This window comes from Diabrotica undecimpunctata, chromosome 1, assembly GCF_040954645.1.
Source record: "Diabrotica undecimpunctata isolate CICGRU chromosome 1, icDiaUnde3, whole genome shotgun sequence".
NCBI classification, from domain to species: Eukaryota; Metazoa; Arthropoda; class Insecta; order Coleoptera; family Chrysomelidae; genus Diabrotica; species Diabrotica undecimpunctata.
The window spans coordinates 90,500,976-90,522,399 of NC_092803.1; the positions used below are offsets into that span (position 1 = coordinate 90,500,976).

General features: G+C 35.1%; 1 protein-coding gene across 1 annotated transcript in view; it reads left to right on the forward strand.

Annotated features, from left to right (window-relative positions):
- The window catches only part of Sec63 (translocation protein Sec63), a 373,264-nt gene that overhangs the window by 223,672 nt on the left and 128,168 nt on the right, over positions 1-21,424 (forward strand). Inside the window, exons 6-7 of the mRNA XM_072545171.1 lie at positions 1,847-2,140; positions 2,195-2,404. Coding sequence (XP_072401272.1) covers positions 1,847-2,140; positions 2,195-2,404 — 504 coding nt within the window. The remainder of the gene's footprint in view (positions 1-1,846; positions 2,141-2,194; positions 2,405-21,424) is intronic.

Here is a 21,424-nt window from a genome sequence, read left to right on the forward strand (position 1 = left end):
ACAATTTAATTAACCTGTCACTGCATTATGTAAAATTTGCAGCAAATCCTACTCGAAAACAAAAAAATATAATCGTATAGGAAAACAATGCTTGAAAAAATCCACTTATTTTTCTTGGGCCAATTGGGAAACTCTTTTTTATTTCCAAATGCATTTAAAAATGTTTATGATCAGGTGTTTGTTATATTTATCATAAATTTGGTTACTTATATTGTAAATGAGAATGACGAAAATTATGTATATTGGATATTATAAAGCCTGATTTTTTTTGTCTACGAGAAAATAATTCATAGTTATTTCAGGGTGAAAAGGCAAACCGAAGTGCAAGATTACTGAATATGGTATTATCTTCGAAAAACTACGAGTATCAAATGGAGGAAGACTTACCAGTTGTATTAAATGAAACCATTTCACAAAGAGATTTTTTAAGTAACAGTAGATATGAACGTGTTCAGGAGTGGATTAAAAGTAATGTACCAGATAGCTTTTCAAAAATTACACGACAAAATATCAGTATGGTAACGTAATGGTAACAATACCGCTCCCCAACAGCTCTACAATAATCGACTCAAAATTTCGTCAGCTAAGTACCTAGATCTTAAAAAACTCTTTTGGGTATTATCCCAGCAGAGTTTAAAGATGACTTCCTTTTATTACCCCATAGTTGTGATATTACAGACTGCTTGATGGAAACAGATAACGAGGATACAAGTGACGTTGATTTTTGATTATAATTTTCGTTTAATAAATGTATCATTTTCATAATTGTAATTTTTTTCATTGATTCTCACCAAATAAACCACAATTAAAATCAATCTTAAGCAACGTGAATGCTTTAAATTTGAACACACGAAAAACATCGTAACCATCTCGACAAAAATCGTAAAGTTAAATCGTAAGTAAGCAGTACTATTACAAAAATAAAACATACAACATAATTACTCTTGTCATTTGTAAAGCACACTACCAAATAATATAATATAAAATATTTAACTTTTAATACTGATTGGAACGGATATTAATTAAAAAAAAACCTCCTCCTGTAAAATTGCACTTTTGCTGGTTACGATGTTTTTCCTAAAATGGTTCGATATTAGAACGTAACAAAATTCATGTCAGCGGGGGAAAACTATTGGCTAAGCGGACATTCAGACATTAATATTCACAGTGGCCACTAAACTTAAAAGTTAAAATTTTTAGCAGTTAGCAAATGAAAAAAAATCAATAAAAAACGAAAACTTAACTGATATGGCTAAAATTCTAATCATTTATTGTTTTGCCAAGATAAGCATGTATATCAAATTTTATTAAAATAAAATAATTTATAATGGGTGTTCGGATTTGTCTGTCACTTAAAGTTTCCCAAGATCTGAATATATAGTACTTTTAGCATGTATGTACATATTTAACATTTTAGTTTTAGACAAATTTTTCTTGACTACATAATTATTTAGTTCAGTTTTTTATTAGACTGCTCGTAGTTTTAATAATTTAATAATTTTAATAATTATTCAATTGGATATGAAATAAAATTATTTTACACGCAGAGTAACACGCTGTGAGTAACATGTCTGTAGTTATAAATTTTAGTTCGTGACCTTATTATTCCAATGGCTTAGTTTTATTTACAATCATGATTTTAATTTAACATTTTCACATCACCATCAATTCATTTCGTCCGCCAGTCTACTGGTTTTGGACAAGTGTTCCAGTGTAATGTTACAAATTTCAAATACATTTTACTGCCTTTGAAACTTTAAAAATAATAACATTACTTTTAACATTGTCTAATATAATGGTACCACTTCTTCCAAAAGTCTCTAAAATAACTAATAATATTTTTCAGTCCCCAAATTGCCTCCTATAGAAACAATAGAAAATTGTATGAAATTATCACCTATGATCGTCCAAGGATTATGGGAATTCAAATCTCCCCTTTTACAGCTACCTTACATCAACGATGATAACTTAAAGTATTTCATGTCAAAGAAACGTCAGATTAAGACATTGCAGCAATATGCACAGCTCAAAGGTGAAGAAAGGAGAAACTTGCTTAGAAATCTAACTGATGATCAGTATGAAAACGTCATGAAAGTATTAGGAACAATGCCATATGTTGATTTTCAAATACAAGTTGAAGGTAATAACTATTTGGTTTAATTATGAAAATTATTAATCTGATCTTTTTTTTTAGTTATGGATGATGAAAATCCCAATGAAGTAACCGCTGGGGCCATAGTTACAGTTACTGTGACTCTGATCAGAAAAGATATGAGTATTCTGTTTGGAGATGAGTCTGCCAAAGATGTAACCGAAATTACCGAAAACGGTACGGAAGAAGTAAAAGAAGGCACAGGAGACGAGAACGTCTTAAAAAGACCAGCATGGCTTAAACAGAAAAAGAGTAAGTATGCAATAATAACTGTGATATTTTTTATAGTCCATTGAATATAAAGGTAAAAACTTTAAATTCATTTTATAATATTTTATAACGAAAAAAAAAAATTAAAATCTTACTTAAATTTTCACAACAGTCTCGTTTTTACCTTCAAACGATAAGGACATTCATACTAATCGTTTTCGGTTCAACAGCCTGCTAATTAGTTTCTAGTTTTTTACTTGTGTTGTGGTGTATTTTTATATACAGAAGCGTAACAGAGGCCCCCGCGGCATGAAACTTGCGGGAGGGCCCCAATATATCAGGAGCCCCATCTTATCGTCTAATATATATAAAAATGTGTTATTTTATATTATTTTACGCATGCAGACGCAACGTTTTTTAAGCAGTGCCTGGAAATCTTAAAAACATAACCATAAAAACATTAACTAACATAAAGCCTGTAAGTTTAAATTTAAGAATGCAAATTTTTAAATAGGCATATTCGGCATTTTGGCAACTATCATCTCATATCTGCTACTCTCATAAACATAAACTTAATCCTTTCCGGTGTCCCGACCTTTTATGATCACGACTATAAACTATAATGCTTTGTACGTGACTATTGAAATATTTGAAAGGTTTGAGAATTGCAATTTTGCGAATTTTAGAACAATATTTTTCTAGATCTAGAAATGCGTTTCCTGTTTACGTTTAGTATTTGGATACGATATTCGGCAGTAGTATTATATCCTTACATTGTTTGGTTGTTTGCATTTTGTGTTATTTGTGTTGTTTTACGGTTTAGTTGCATCAATTTGGTACACAGTTATTTATCAATTATTGATGACTTTTGTTATCATTGGACAATCTCTCAACAGCTAAACGGTAAGATAAGGAAATTATAACATTTACACATGTAATAACGTTCTTATTGTAATATATCTGTAGGGGACAGAATGAGTTCTAAGAGGGAATAAAAAAGTGGTTCAGAAAAGCGAAAGCTACGTGCTCAAAAATCCAAACAAAAACAAAAATTACCAAAAATTTCTTCATTTTTTGTGACAACTGTTGAATTAAAACAGCAGCCTAGTGAAGCATCAATAGATTCAGTTGGTCTTAGTCAGGAAACAATAATTACTAATCCTACTCAAAATGAAAATGACAACCCAGAAGTAGAATTGGACGTCGAGCAGATTAATTACGTTTATTGTAGTTCCAGGTAACGTTTCATTTTTATTTGGGCAGATAGACTAATAATTAAAAAAATGCTTTTAGTTCCCATGAAGTTTATCACTGTTCTGATAAGGGGTTGTATAATGACAATATTGAAGATTTTGCTATATAAAAAAAAAAACAAATACTACAGCAGGGGCCATCTAAACCTAAAGGGCTATTCCCAAAAGATGCTAATAACCGTTCTTTTTCGGAAAACCTTTATTGTTTTAAATCTCCTGCTGGAACGGAATTACCGCGTTACTGGTTGTGCTTCTCGCAAAAAAACGATGTTGCATATTGCGAGCCTTGCTGGCTTTTTGCCGATAGAACAGCACAGTCATATAATTCAGCATGGATTAAAGGAGAGAAGGATTGGCAGGGTCTTTAAAAAAAAATTAAGGTTCATGAAAAATCTTTAATTTACCTCCACGCTTCGGTTGTTTATGACATGAACAAAAATAACAAATCTTTAGAGGATTTTGTACGGAGAGTGAATTTAGAAGAAAAAAATCTTTTTGGAGAAACATTTTAATTAGGATAGTAGCTATAATTTTAAATTTAGCGCTTATGAATATACCATTTAGAGGACATAGAGGGGAAATAGTTAGTGATGCAAATAGTGGCAATTTTTTAGGAATAGTTAATTTATTGGCTAAATACGACAATTTCTTGAGCGAATTAATATAAAAACCGAAATATCAAACAAGATATTTAAGTCCACAAATTCAAAATGAATTATTAACTTTATTAGGAAATTCAATTAGAGATTTTCTTATAATTAATATTCAAAAAAGCTTATTTTTTTCTATGACGGTGCAGCAAATATGAGTGGCCATTACTCTGGAGTGCAAAAGAAAATTAAAGCCGTCCAACCCCAAGCTGCATACATCCATTGTGCATCTCATAATTTAAATTTGGTGTTGCAGGACGCAAGCAATAATATATTAGAAGTCCGCGATTATTACGATACCATATAAAGTATTTATAATTTTTTCGGCAAAAGTATTAAAAGATGGGATCATTTGCTAACAATGCAGAAAAATTTCTAACCAAAATCGCTTACTCTAAAAACGTTATCGGTGACTAGCTGGTCATCCAGATTTTAAACTGTGCTTGGTGTAAAGCAGAACTACATAATAATTTTAAAAACACTCTAAAATAATATTAACTACCACAGATCATGAGGAGAGAATGACAGCTAATAATTTGAACAGTTTGAATTTGTCTTTCTAACTATTTTACAAAATAAAGTTTTGGAATCTATAAATTTAGCTGTCACTCTTTTGCAGTCCAAAAATATGGATCTCTCACGCGCAACAGTACTTTTACATAACTGTAAAGAATTTTTATCAAATCTTAGGCAAAACTATACGTCATTTTTACAAGAATCCAAAGATTTTGCTACTAATTGTGGCTTGCCCTGTACTTTTAAAATCAAAAGGTTTCGTAGAGTTAAGAAGCATTTCCATGAATTATCACAAGATCAACGCATCTCAAACCCTGAAGAAAGATATAGAATAGGGGTGTTTTTCGGAAATCTGGATGTAGTCATTCAACAAATTCAAGCAAGGTTTTTAAGTATGTACAAAGTAAACGACGATTTTAAAATCTTAGATCCTAGAAGTGGATATCTTTTCAAATCGGATCCAGAATTTTTTGCTGAAGCCAGTAAATTAGTTGCTGAGTACCCGTCAGATTTAAGTAATGAGTTTTTGGAGCAACTGCAATTTGTTAGGAAATCAATAAGGACACAGTTGGAATCGGCAAACTCTATTTATGATGCAGTCAAAATTATTCTCATAGATTTTCATTGCACTAGTGCTTGCAATTGTTCTGAAGCTATTTTCTTGTGGCATTCTAAAGTAATTACTATTTAAATGGGAATAAGCCACAATTAAAGGTTAAAGTACATTTTAATTGGAAATCGGAAATCGTTCTCAAAATACAAACAGTAAATTTATAATTTACTAGTAATTTACTAATGTTTGTATTATGAGAACGATTTCCGAAGTGGAAATTGAAACGTCAATAAACGTACTTTAACCTTTAATTGTGGCTTATTCCCATTTAAATAGTAATTGGAAGACATTAAAACAGTAGACGATAAAACAATAATTTCAGGTTTAGAACAGGTATTTCATACAACAGATAATAGTAAGTTTAATGTCTCTTAAACATTCTTTTAAAATAAGTCAGTGGAACGCTAGATCTGCGGTTGCCAATAAAGATACCTTAACGAACTATTTAAACAAAGAAAAAATAGACATTCTTTTTCTCAGTGAAACATGGTTTAAAAAAAATTTTAAAAATCTATTTAATGGTTACAATCTTATCAGGAATGACAGGCACGACGGTTTTGGCGGCGCGGCCATATTAATTCATAATTCAATTTCTTTTAGCGAATTAAAGTTAAATTGTAATTTTAATAAGGATATTCAAGTTTGTGGTACAAAAATTAAATACGAAAAAAGTGAATTAAGCATATTATCTATATACAGATCGCCTAAAAGTAAAAGCACAGTAGATGATTGGACGAATATTTTCTCGGAAGTAAGTAAACAAGCAATTATAGGTGGAGACTTCAACGCTCATCATACAATCTGAGGATCGAATTTTAACGACGTAGTTGTAAAACAACTTATAACAGCTGCAGATGATTTGGGTTATATAGTAATGAACAACGGCCAACCAACTATTCTTACCCGACCTGATCAAAATATTTCAGTCATCGATGTAACTTTCGCCTCACCTGAACTAACTAGTAAAATAATCTGGTCCGTCTATCCAGATACTTTAGGCTCAAACATTTTATCATTAACATGGAAAAGAATAAAATTGAAAAGATTAATCCTGCAAGCAAGTGGAACATACAAAAGACCAATTGGTATTTATATGCATCTTGTGTTAAGCAATTTTTTGATAAGCAGTACCAGATATAAAATATCAGAAAAATACAGTTTCTTAATAGATGGGATCAACCCCAAACAAAATTCGAAATCCTCCCCCTTGGTGGAATAGAGACTGCGGTAGAGTCATCAGTAAGAGACAAGAATCCCTTTCAATATATAAACATAATTCCAATTTTAAAAATTATTTGAAATGTCAAGAGACCATAGCAAACGGTAAGAAAAAACTAAAAGCAATAGCCACACAAAGTTGGAAAAATTTTGTCTCCGCCCTAAATAAAAATACTCCGTCATTAGCTTTATCGAATCTAGTCAGGAAAATAAACAGAAAACCAATATCGAACACAAAATTCTTTGACAGTACATTAAAGGAAGAATTTTTTGATCAAATAACACCACTATCTGTCATACCACGGGAAATTACAATAGATTCTACAAATAACGAAAAGGAATTTTTACTAGAACCATTTAATATTACTGAATTAGAGTATGCATTCAAAACAGAAATAATTCAAGTCCAGGATTGGATAATATTAAATATGCTTTGATTCAGTTTCTTCCAAAAATTACTAAACTATTTTTATTGGATATATTCAATGACATAATTATCAATAATTCAGTTATTCATGAATTTAAAGATGTAATTATTATTCCTATTCTCAAACCAGGTAAAAATCCCAATTTATCCGAGACATACAGACACATTTCCCTGATGTCTTGTTTACTAAAAACATTAGAAAGAATGATCAAACATAGACTGTAATGGTGGTTAAATAAGAAAAAATTACTTCCAGACCTTTAATTTGGATACAAAAAAGAATGTGATACTATAGATGCTCTTGCTACATTAGTAACGGACATTCAGGATACATTTTCCAATAATACATACCTACCTACAATATGTTTGGATATAGAAGGTACTTATAATAACGTTGGTCTTGACATCTTTGTGGAAAAATCAGTAGAAATTTTCATATAACAACTGCATTAGTAAAACCCATTCTCAACTTTTACACTTGCAGAAAAAATTATTTGAGATCAAATAACAATCCTCGATAGGTCCTCGATATAACAACCTAGATATACCGTATATCAGAAAATGTTTTAGACGTTAGGCCATGAACCAATAAATAATATTAACCATAAATTTTAGATCCCTGGCTCAATTTTCTTCTCTGTCCTCCTGCTCCTTTTTCTTCGTCACCCCAGAAATCAGACAGTGTACTTCTCTCCATTCTTTCTCTCCTCTCAACATTATGTTTACAACGTTTCTTTCACCCAGCCCGAAACCCATTTGCCCATCTCTGGCAGTTAAAAATGTGGGTGGGAGCGTCCGGTACCCCACAAACAGTACAGTCTGCCGAGGCAGATTTGCCTATTCTATTTGTGAAGGTGCCAAAACTACCATGTCCGGTCAGAAACTGCGTCAAGAAATAGTCTAGTTTCCTGAACTTACATTCCTACCACGGCCTCAAATCGGGAATAAGCTCCTTCGTCCACCTTCCCTTTCCGCTATCATTCGCCCATTCTCTCTGCCACTCTACTATCGTTCTTTCTCTCTTATTTTCATCTATATTTACATCCATCCTCCTCGCATCGAGTATCGAGTACGATCGGTATCACCGCTCCAATAACATATAAAGCCTCATTTGAAACTGTCCTATATGCGCTAGATACCTTGAGGAGCATTCGCCTTTGCGAAGTCTCCATCAGCTTAGCGTATTTCGCAGTGTTTAGTACGCTACACCATACGGGGGCAGCGTAGGTTACCACCGATTGGAAAACTCTATTAAACACCTTTCTTTTGGTGCTACCTGGGCCTCCAATGTTTGGCATCAGCCGTATCAACGCCTCCAGATTTCGGCTGGCCTTCTCTACCGTCTTTTGGATGTGTACTCCGAACCTTAGTCCTTCCGACAACCAGACTCCCAGATACTTAATCGATTTAACCGATGCAACCTCCACGTCTTCAACTATAAAGCGAAGAGAGGATTTTTCCCGGCTCCCTTTGAAAACCAACATCTCAGTTTTCTGAGGCGCTAGCTGTAGATCGTTCTCGCCGATCCACCTACTAATGTCTATTTTCTGACTCGCCTTCGCAACCAGTGCGAGATCATCGGCATAAGCTACAAGAGTGCATCCACTTGGCATCTGTAGCCTCAACACCCCATCGCAAAGGACATTCAACAGCAATAATAATAATAATAATAATAATAATAAGATGACCAAAACATCGAGGCAATGAAAATGATATGTACAAATATCTCGGAGTACAGCAAGCACGAAAAATTGACCATAAGCTAATGAAAACTGAACTAACTTCCGAGTTCGTACAAAGAGTAAGACAAATATTCAGGTCGGCTAGCTAGGAAATACATAACAATCGTAAATGCGACAATATACTTTTTGAGCATGCAGAGAAGGCTTTCTATAGGAAACTGAATTCCACTGTAGAAAATGTAAATAAATCGTACCCAAGCCAACAAGAAATTCATGAGTTTTGGGGAAACCAACTTTCGATGCCAGCTACTCATAACAACAATGCTGGATGGATTGAAGACACGATGAACAACTGTCAACACTACAAGAATATTCCTTATGAACTTTTCACCACTGAAGAAGTCTCGAACATTATCAAAGAGCTTCATAACTGGAAATCTACTGGTCCAGACGTAGTTCAAAACTTCTGGCTAAAGAAGTTTTGGAGTGTTCATATTAGAACGGTAATGATGACGACCAAACTTGTCAACACTCATGTTGGAAATGATGTTCCAATAATCCAAACATTAATATATAATATCTGCTTCACGTAATTCGTTGATAATGGCAACAATTTCGTTATTGTGGGATGTGTTTCCTGCTCCTTGGGAAGCAACCAGCAATTTGAGTCTGTCGCATAGTTCGTTTGGATCATCCCAATACACATATTCAATACGATTATCATTGTAGATCAAATGAGAATGATTGACGAGTCCTGACCCTTTGTAGCTAGATGGTGAAGATAACGATGTTCGAGGCGACGTTGATGATGATGAACGAGTCGCTTTTGCTAAACGAACAAGACCTTCGAAAGGTTGTCTCTTTAATGCAGTAGATCGAGTTTTCGGTGGCGATTTCTTTGTTGTTTCATCGGTAGGTTTAAATAGCGGTTTAATAATATGATGATATTTTTTCCCAGTTGCACCTTTAAGACGACCTTTGGAATCCAGATGAACTTCTATACTATTTAATAAACTTTTATAGTGCTTTAAATCTGTATCATTATAATCTTCAGGGTTATCATAGAAAATTAGTTGGTATAGACCTGGCGTTCCCGGCACCCATCCTCCTTCCCCACTACCATCACTGATGACTTGTATACTACCTTTGTTTTTGTTAAAGTTTATTCGGCGTTTACCCAACATCCAGCCAATTTCATCATTGTAAATAGGTCCATAGTTTTTATCAATTTTATTATCTTTCATCCAAAATTCTTTTATATACTTATGGCTCATTGGAGGATATTGCTCAATATATTCATCAATAGCCTCTTTCGAAACATTATTAGGATCAAACATTTCATGTTCGTTAACTTGATCGATTGATACTGCATCGGAAAATACATCAAATACAGTTTTATAAACTTGTCGAAACCTTTACGATATCGTCCGTTAGAAATATCGAAATCCTTAACAATGACGAATGTACCGTATTTGCCCTTCCAACATTCGGAACAAAATTGTTTAAATTGCTCAAATGTCATATCAGGTGATACGTGGTCATCAAAGACGTGTTTCAAATTGAGCTCATCTTGCTCATTGGAAAAACAATCAATTACAACGAGCTTGAGCTTGTAACATTTATTTTGACTGGCATAAGGTCTCATCTCAGCAAGGTCCATTTGCCACAAATCATCTAATCCTTTAATGATTGTTCGTCGACGAGGATAATTTTTTCGTGCAGGCTTATGCAGCTCGTTAACTAGTTGTATCTTCTCCTCGGTAAATGCCATGTCTAGCTTGTAACGAGTCCGTTACTTAAATAATCGTTTACCTTCTTTTTGTGACTGGAATCTTTTAATTTAATTCTAAATTAAATTCATATTGAAATATTCTTAAACTAAATATTTAAATAACTCCCAGTAAATCTTATTTTCTAAGGTTGGCATTAAACTGCGCCCCCAGTGGTAAGATTCTGAAAGTACATCTATTCTATGACGTGTAGAACCTTAACGGTTACTTGTCAACTGGATGTGATCGAAGAAGGATCGTTTCGATCAGAGTAGTTGCGGCTGGGAGTGCCATTTTTTCCCGAATTTAGTTTAAGTTTATTTTATTGTGAAGAGCTGTTTGTTTTAGAAGAAATTATTTGAGTTATTTTGTTGTTTGTACGAGGATATTTTCAGTTGGGTCACCCTAGCCGCCTACTCCCAGAATCCAGTTGCAAGTCAGGGGAAGAAATCTTTTTTAGTTTTTTTGGGATTATACTTACTTAGGACAAGGGGAAGAAGTTCCACGTTCATTTATGGGAAAGTTAAGAAGAATTTTAAGTTGACTTTTGTCTAAGAGTACCTGATACAGGGAATCCAGGTTTGGTGTACCTTTTACCACCTGAGTCTAGTTCTCCACCGGATCATCTTCAAGGGCAACCTACGGAAACAGGCAGGAAGAACTTACTTTTATTTTTGTTTTTCATTCAATTATTTTAAATAACTTTTGCTACGTCATCTTCAAGGTTTTAACTTTTGGTTCCACTTTTAATTTAAAAATATATCATTAATAATAAATACCTTCAATTTTCTTAAAACATTAATTATTGTAACTTAATTTAATTATTTATTGTCTACCAAGGGATGAGGTCATAACTCTCCCTTGAATTTCTCTTTGTTAGGTTATCGTGTGCACACATATCCGGAGAATTTTCACTTGAAAACCTAGACAATTCTTGAACGAAAACTAAACTATTAGTGAGTAGTATATAATTATATTTATTATTTATACAATATTATTGGGTATAACTTTTGTCACGATTTGAAATTAAGGGGTATATCAGGGGTAAATTGTTTTATAATAAAATTATATTCAGGGATTTTACTGTAAATATAGCTATAGTTAACTGTACATAAGAGGTGGTGGTTTAGTATATAAGCATTTAAAATAGTCTGTACCTAAGTTTGGTAATTATTAAAGTTGTGGTTAAAATTTAATATTTCAATTAGTACCTATCTTTCATATTTCAGCAATACAAGATATCTCGGAAGAAAACATTTAACTTCCTGGCGCCCAAGCATTCATTAGAGCAACTTTTATCTTTCATCTGTTTATTTCTTGGTGGTTTTCTTGTCATTAGTTCTTATATCTTATGGTCTCTGTAGGGCATGCAAATTGGCCGAATCCTTCTTTGAGTATCAAGTGGTCATTCTCCTGCATAGTCGCTAGCCAACACTTAATTCTGCTATATTTTAAAATTCATATTTACCCTTTATTTATTTCTTTTACATAATTTATTTCTATCTAATCCCTTCCATCTTCCGTTATTCCACATATTAGTTCGTTGGTGTATCAAGGTGCATTTTAGAGTTCACCCTTTTGCTACACTGGATAGAGTCACCCAGACTCCTTAGCACAATTTTTGTTACAAGCTTCCAACGATTCGATTCTTTGAACTAACGCTAATTCGTTGTTCCGTTAGCTTTATAATGTAAGAGGTAATCTTCCATTACATTAAGACGCTCATCTAAATCATGTGATTTAAGATCTGCTGTTTTAATCTTTGTTTCTATTTCCAACGTTTTCATCATAATTTGTGCATTTTGGTTAGCGGCATCTGTAATATTCTTCGTCATTTCTTGTTTAAATATATCAAGATCATATTTAAATTCATGCATTTGTTTTGATAAATCAGATATTTTCGAAGCAGTCATTTTATTCTCATCAGACAACTCGTTAACTTTTTAACTTAAATTAATTTCTATTTTACTAATGGAGTTTTTTGTTCGAGTTGAGTATCTTTTTGAATTCTATTTTTTTGTATCAAATTAATCTCTTTTCTTAGAAAAGTTTTCGCACGAACAATGCTGTCATCTACATATTTCTTATTGGAAAGATGATTACCTGCTACAGGAGGATCTCGTGTAATGTCTTTATGTACTTCATGTATCTGGTTTTGTAAATCCAAAATGGATTGCTTTAAGCCTTCACGTAGCTTTTTAACAACTTGTTCATTAGAACGGTAATGATGACGACCAAACTTGTCAACACTCATGTTGGAAATGATGTTCCAAAAATCCAAACATTAATATATAATATCTGCTTCACGTAATTCGTTGATAATGGCAACAATTTCGTTATTGTGGGATGTGTTTCCTGCTTCTTGGGAAGCAACCAGCAATTTGAGTCTGTCGCATAGTTCGTTTGGATCATCCCAATACACATATTCAATACGATTATCATTGTAGATCAAATGAGAATCATCGACGAGTCCTGACCCTTTGAAGCTAGATGGTGAAGATAACGATGTTCGAGGCGACGTTGATGATGATGAATGAGTCGCTTTTGCTAAACGAACAAGACCTTCGAAAGGTTGTCTCTTTAATGCAGTAGATCGAGTTTTCGGTGGCGATTTCTTTGTTGTTTCATCGGTAGGTTTAAATAGCGGTTTGATAATATGCTGATATTTTTTCCCAGTTGCACCTTTAAGACGACCTTTGGAATCCAGATGAACTTCTGTACTAATTAATAAAATTTTATAGTGCTTTAAATCTGTATCATTATAATCTTCAGGGTTATCATAGAGTTTATTTAGCGACTCATCTTGTTCTGTTTTACCTAACTTTAATGCCAAATACTTTTTGCGAATGACACGAGCTAGTTCGGCAACTTTACGCGTGCGCGCAGCTACCTCTTTGTCTGACATATTGTTATACAATGCGTGTTTTTCGATCATACCTACAGTTTTATAAACTTGTCGAAACCTTTACGATATCGTCCGTTATATCGAAATCCTTAACAATGACGAATGTACCGTATTTGTCCTTCCAACATTCGGAACAAAATTGTTTAAATTGCTCAAATGTCATATCAGGTGATACGTGGTCATCAAAGACGTGTTTCAAATTGAGCTCATCTTGCTTAAACAATACAATAAGATTCGCATTATCACGTAAAAGTTGTTTGCCTGCTCGACTGTATGATTGACATAGGTATGCACAATCAATGTCTTTATGTCTACCCATACAGTAATATTCACGTATTGTTTGTTGTGGATCCGTTGATACGTCATCAAATATGAATATTGAGTTTGGTTTAGCTTTACTTGGGCTTATAACATCATCATTATCTTTAAATGGAAAATAACCTACTTCTTTCACAGACTCCAATACTTCCTTCAAAAATTGATACTTGGGCTGAAACAACGACTTTGAATAAACCTAAACATTTTTGAATTTAGCGCCATTCAAGTCAAAAAGTAATGCCAACATAACATTAGTTTTTCCACATCCGCTTGGACCACATATGATAGCACGAAATGAATGTGGTAGCAATGCACCATGTTTGCTGGTTCTTGTCACGTTGTCGACAAAATCCAAGTTTTCCACTGCTAGTGTCTTGTCTTGTTAAATACCTTCATCTTGTGATTGAGATGTATTTTGTACACATGGTTATATAAAGACATTTTGCAAAAAGCGATTCATTTCAATGTTGGTCGTTCAAGGTGAAGGAGTGTTGAATTCTCTGATCAATAGTCTACCGTTTGAATTGCATGCTCCTGGTTACCAATATCTAGGACCTGGAACTAAATTACAGAAACGTCTAGCTCGTGGAGATCCGGGGATAAATCCGTTAGATCGAGCTGCGAGAGATCACGATCTCGCATATTCCCAAAGTAATTCATTGAAAGATCGACATAAAGCAGATTGGGTGTTGGAAAATAAAGCGTGGGAACGAGTTAAAGCAAAAGACGCATCTTTGGGTGAAAAAACCGCTGCCTGGTTAACTACTACAGCAATGAAAGCTAAACGAAAACAAATTGGGTATGGGTATAAAACGTGGTAAAGGTGTTGGTTCATTTAAGCGACACGTGTTACAGCCAATTATCAAAACATTGAAACGTGCTCCTCCGTCACCAAATCTGCGTAAATCCGCTCTACTTGCACTTGCAGCAGCTAGAACAGCCGTTAAGAATGTAGGTGGGAAGAAAAATGTCCGTGCTCCAAGAATTATTCCATTTGAACCAAAATCTGGTGGGATTTTACCTTTAATCCCAATCTTTGCAGGCCTATCAGCTCTCGGAAGCCTCGCTGGGGGCGCAAGCGCGATAGCGAAAACTGTTATCGATTCAAAGAATGCTCAAAAGAAACTAGAAGAAGATAAACGTCACAACAATGCAATGGAACATCTAGGCAAAGGATTATACCTGCGAAAAAACGCTAAAGGTGGCTTTGGATTATATTTAAAAAAGGCAAAAAACTTCCGCTGAAGCTACCTAATAGACCTTTAACCAATGTGGATTTAAATAGATTTGTTAAACTACTTAAAATTTCAAATTTCCGCGGCGTGTTCATGCGAGATAATTTACCACGTAGCCCTCGTAAACATGAATGTGCTATTATTAATTTCGACATTTCCACAAACCCCGGTACACATTGGGTAGCGTACAGAAAGATAAACAACGATATAGAGTACTTTGATTCATATGGTTGCTTGAAACCACCGCGAGAACTAGTATCCTACTTGAACGGTGGAAGAATTTTCTACAGTAACGACCAATATCAAAGTTATAACCAAATTAACTGTGGACATCTTTGTTTAAAGTTTCTCTACAATGGAACCATCTAACGATATATTGAGAAGTGCCATTTGCATTTTTATGAAAAATATAACGAGCGTTGTTTGGTATGAACTACCGCAAGATATTCGTCGCGCACTAGAAGATTATTTACCCTGCAAAAAAGACTATGATAGACATGAATGGAGTGATGTTTGCGGCATGTATATGGAAAGTAGATGTGTATTTTGTAAAGTGTCATATTATGAGAAAAATTTGTAACAGTATAAGAAAAATAAAGGAATTTTTAACATATTTTGCTATTTAATTTCATACACCTATTTAAATGTATCAGTCATGTCTCGATTGTTGACCTTGACAAGTACTTCCAACGAGTTTTCGTTTACTCCTCAAGTACCTTTTGTGCTTGACCCTAACCGACAGTATTATGTAGCAGTGTTGGGATTTCATACATTTAATTCGATTCCAAACATCGATGGCGAATAGTTTTACTACTACGAGAAAAATGATCGAAAAAAGTTGTGTAGCTTCGATATTCCGTCTGGATCTTATGAAATTACCGATATCGAAACGTATATTCATAACGCATTAATCGATAAATATAATTCGATTCGAGATAATGAGTTCATCTTAAGACCCAACAACAATACGCTCAAGTGTGAAATCTTTAGTCAAGATCATGCTGTTACTTTCGAGAAAGATGACAGTCTCGGCAAAATATTGGGTTTCTCATCAAACAGAATATTGGTGCCAGGAAAAAAGCATTCTTCGGACCAACCTGTAAACATTAAAAAAGTATCGAGCCTACTTTTTGAATGCAACATTACCGAAGGAGCCTTTTACGAGGACAGACCTGCGCACACCGTTCTACATTTTCCGATAAGTGTTGATCCTGGTTTCTCTATTGACGAACGTCCTCATAATCCTATATACATACCAGTAAGCAATAGCATACGTGAAATTGCCAACATTACCGTTAGCGTACTTGATCAAGATTTAAGACCAGTCAACTTTAGAGGAGAGAAAAGTACACTTCATTTGGATTTTAAGGAAACGATATAGATGGGTTTAATTATAAAACAAAGCTCTACACATCAATATCCATTAGTCTCACGCAAATCTTACAAGCGACGTGACGTGTCTGCTGTCAATAAAGCCTTTCTTGTTTCCATTGGATTACAGCTAAAAGATGTCAAAACGTCAATACATTCGACGACAGGTTCAGGAACCTCAACCACCATTTTAGATCTGTACCAGAAACCTCAGTTCGACGATACTATTAGAAAAGAAGAATTTCGTACATATACACCTTACATCAAGTCATTTAATAATAGCGACGTTGTCGAGTTTATCATAAATCAATCAGATGCATTTTTTGCCATACACGAAACACTTTTGGAAATTAAAGGAAGTATAAAGAAAGTGGGTAACGAAACTGTTTCTCTTGCACCGAATGCTGGAGCCTTCTTGTTTGATACATGTACATACATCCAAAGTTCACACGACATGGAAATAGTTCGAGATCCTGGTGTAGTTAGCACTATTCGCAGTTTGTTGTGTTACACTCCTGAAGATTCCAAGTATCTCAGTACTGCAGGATGGAACTATCCCAATAATCCACATTTATCGGGAGACAGCTTTAGTTTACTGATTCCGATAAAACATATTTTCAACATTTTCAACGATTACAATAAATTAACCTATGGTCGTCAAGTGTTTCGATTTGTTCGAGCACGTAATGATAGAGACTGTATTTTAGTGGAAGAGCCTAATGCCACAACAACAACAACAACAGTGTCTTTAACTGTTACCAGCATGGAACTGAAGGTCAAACATGTCTTTCCGAATGACGATGTGAAAATTGACCTAATGACTCCGATTAAGAATAATACGCCGATAACTATACCTTTCCGTAAATGGGAACATAATGAACTACCTTCACTTACGGCTGGATCCCGACGTGAGATATGGAGTGTAAAGACAACTTCAGCTGTTGAACGTCCACGCTATGTCATTGTAGCTTTTCAAACTTCTAAGCGAGATGACATTCACGCCGATCCAACGTTATTCGATAACATTAAGGTGTCCAGCGTACGAGTGGTTATTAATGGTGAATATTGGCCTAACGAGAGAATGCAATTGGATTTTGCGAAAAATGATTATGCTATAGCTCACTACAACTATACCCAATTCTTTTCCAGTTATACTCATTCGTCAACAAAACATCCAATCTTGAATTATAATGCTTTTGAAAAATATGCTTTGTTTACTTTCGACTGCTCCAAACAGGATGATACGTCATGTAGATCGGGAACCGTTGATATTAAGTTGGAAATCGAAGCAGATGAAGGTTTTCCTGCAGGCACTCGAGCGTACTGTTTAATTGTCCACGACAGTCTACTCGAATACTTTCCTCTAACTGAAGTTATCAAAAATATCATTTAACTTGACTTATTCAATCATATCCAATTCAGTATACTATCAGCCATCATGAGGATCGCATTAGTTGACATTCAAGGATTCACCGTAGATGGGTGGTTTGTTCCCAAAGAACTCAGCATTGAAATTGGCTTTAAACATTGCCATTATATATTTAAACCTCCACAACCGTTTGCTACATTAAGTAATCAAGATAAGAAGACTGCTGTGTACTTGGAGAAAAACGTGCATGGTCTTCGGTATTCTAATGGAGATGTTAAATATTCAAAAATAAATAAAATACTGGAATCTAAGTTGTTGTATGCAGCTGACTACATCTACGTTCGCGGAGAACAAGCAGAATTTTTAAGATACAAATGTTATATGCTTGACGTCTGTCCCATAATTATTGATGTTTGCAAGTTTGATGATTCTCCATACTCCACTGGAGGCTTTGCTCCACATGAATACAACTGCCACGCTACTGGACTATTTTCCTGCTCCTCGATAAATGTGGATCACATCCGTCAATGGTTGTGTAACAAAATATTACCTATATAAATTGGATTTTTTTAAAATAAAAGATTAAAAGTTTTATTTTAGTTTTATTTTAACAGTTTTACATATTTATTTTAATGCAAGATGATTCGCATTTACGATTTACAAGAAATTTTTTAATGATATTAATGGCTATAAAGGCATTTATTACGAATATAATACTTAAGAGAATAATCGATAAACCATATTGATCGATGTCATCATTATTAGTTTTGTACCATTTTGAATCACTTTCGGTGTTATTTGGGGATATTAGCCTGATCTTGTAGAATGCTCCTCCTGATTTTGGTATCGCTTTGAAAAATACTGGAAGCTGTCCATAATTCGCCACTTCATGATCCATTAGAGTCCATTTAGTTCGATTACAATCAGTTTTTTCATCATTAAAACATATCGCCTGGTTCTTAACGTTGTTTGGAACGTTTGTATAAAGGACATTGTTAACAATAGCTGTGAGGATGATGAATGAGGTTGTTAGTGGAGGCATCTTGTCGGTTGAATTCTTTTTAACGGGTATTGTGTTGTTTTTGGTAACTTTCTTTCTGACAAATTAAACTCTGCAAATCGTTTTTCAATTGCAGTTCTATCTTCGTACCACTGTATATCGGCTTTTAACTTTTGTATTTTTTCATAAACTCTTCTAATCTACACCGTATGGAAGTCATTGATGAAATAAATGTCTTTCGCTCCAAAAGCCAATATAAATAATATTCTTAATCACCCCCACTACCCTGGTATAATAAATAGAAATAAATGTTTTAATCCTTTATTCAAAAATACTGTTATTTAATTCACTAATTGTATCTTCCTTATAATAATACAAATATTCCCTTAATGCTAAACTTACAATACTAGTATCGCAAGAAGCCTCACAAAATGAATATAAAATGTCTATTGGTTGTAAATCGTTTTTGAATGAAGTAGCAATTTTTAACGCATTACAAATCTCAGTCCTTCGAGAAAACGAATACGTGGTAAAATTAACTTTTCGTTTCCTTCAATAAGATTTTTAACATCTTTTTCAAATATCTGCAAAGTAACACCAAGCTTCTTAACATTGAGCCATTTAAGTTGATCTGTAGCTTGAGTTTCAATTGCTAAAAATTCGCAACATTCTGGAGGTTCATCTTCACAATAGCATTGTAGAGGCACCAGGAAAAACTGATTATATTTACGATTAAGTTCATCGATGAATTGGATCCAATCACATATACCGAACGATATCTCATTATTCTCGCTGCTTAATTTAACACCCGGCTCAAATCATCGAGCTGAACTTAATCCAACTAATACTTTTAAATGCTCAAAATTATACAAAGTATTAAGCAGCATCATTTCACTTTTGGCTCTTACTTCCACACTGTTCATGTTGTAATGACTATGTTTTACGAAATAAAGCTGTGAACATGAAAACTTTTAATTATATCTTCTTACCTCTCCACAACTGCCTCTCCCACGCTAAAACTATGTTGCGCAATATTTCGTAAGACTATTCATTTATGCATCACATGCCGGGCTTAATTATAAAATAGAACGATATGTGCACATGTTTTCTGCCTCCATGCGAATATATTTTATCTCACATTAAATAATAGAATTAGAATGTGCACGTGCTTCCGGCTATATATCGTGATCGCGTGAAAAATTTTTAATAGCCGGCGTATCCGATGATGTCATTATTCTCAGTAGCAAGATCTATTTTATAAAGATTTCAACTGATCATGTAAAGTATAAATTGAAAAATAAACGAATTTTTGTTATTATGGTAATCGATAAAATATATACGAGGTAACTCGTAAAATATAAATTGAAAAAATTTAGAAGTTTTACGCTAATGGTTGTAGGTTTTAATTAAAAAAAAATACAAGGAAAAATTGCTCTCTTTGTCTGTCATTCGTCTTCCTCTCTTTGTCAATTCATAGAACGCAGTCACCGACCAGCGATTGAACATCGTTCTCATTGGTTACGTTGACGTGTAGCTTCGTTATTATTGGGGGGGCGTCTTTTCGGGGGGAAAGGGGGGACTGGGGGCGTCTTTTCGGGGGGAATGGGGGACTGGGGGCGTCTTTTCGTTAATATTGTGGTACGACTCCACCATTAGTCGATGCACGTCTTTCTCATTGGACGTTGATGCACACCATTGACCTCCAACGTCACGAGGATGTCCACCATTGGTCGAGGACACGTTTCTGTGGCATCATTGGTCGAGGAAAACGTTCTAACGTCACGAGGAGGGCGTTACTATGTCACCATTGGTCCCTCATCGCTATACCGCCATTTCTATGTTGTTTATTCAAATTCTAAGCTGTCATTGGTCGCTGGGGGTGTTGCTATTCCCATCACTGATGCTGCTATGCTGCCATTGGTCGACGACACGTTCCGACGTCACGAGGACGTACACCATTGGTCAGCAAGACATAGGGGAAGTTCCTATGCCATCGTTGGCCTGCTATTCCCACCACTGACGCTGCTATGCTGCCATTGGTCGATGATACGTTCCGACGTCACGAGGACGTCCACCATTGGTCAGCAAGACATAGGGGGACGTTCCTATGCCATCATTGGCCTGCTATTCCCACCACTGACGCTGCTATGCTGCCATTGGTCGATGATACGTTCCGACGTCACGAGGACGTCCACCATTGGTCAGCAAGACATAGGGGGACGTTCCTATGCCACCATTGGCCTGCTCTTCCCACCACTGACGCTGCTATGCTGCCATTGGTCGACGACACGTTCCGACGTCATGAGGAGAGCGGTACTATGTCACCATTGGTCCCTCATCGCTATACCGCCATTTCTATGATGTTTATTCAAATTCTAAGCTGTTATTGGTCGCTGGGGGTGTTGCTATTCCCACCACTGACGCTGCTATGCTGCCATTGGTCGACGACACGTTCCGACGTCACGAGGACGTCCACCATTGGTCAGCAAGACATAGGGGGACGTTCCTATACCGCCATTGGCCGAGGGGCGTGGCCTAGAGACATGAGGCACGTTCAAACGCCGCCATTGGTCGAGGGGCGTGGCCTTGAGACACGAGGCACGTTCCTACGTCACGAGGGGGGCGTGGCCTTGATACATGAGGATACGTACGCTTGACGATCGACGTGTGACGTCACTTCCGCTCTGAAAGGAACGCTATACATCTACTTAGAACAACTTATTATCGACTCAGTCA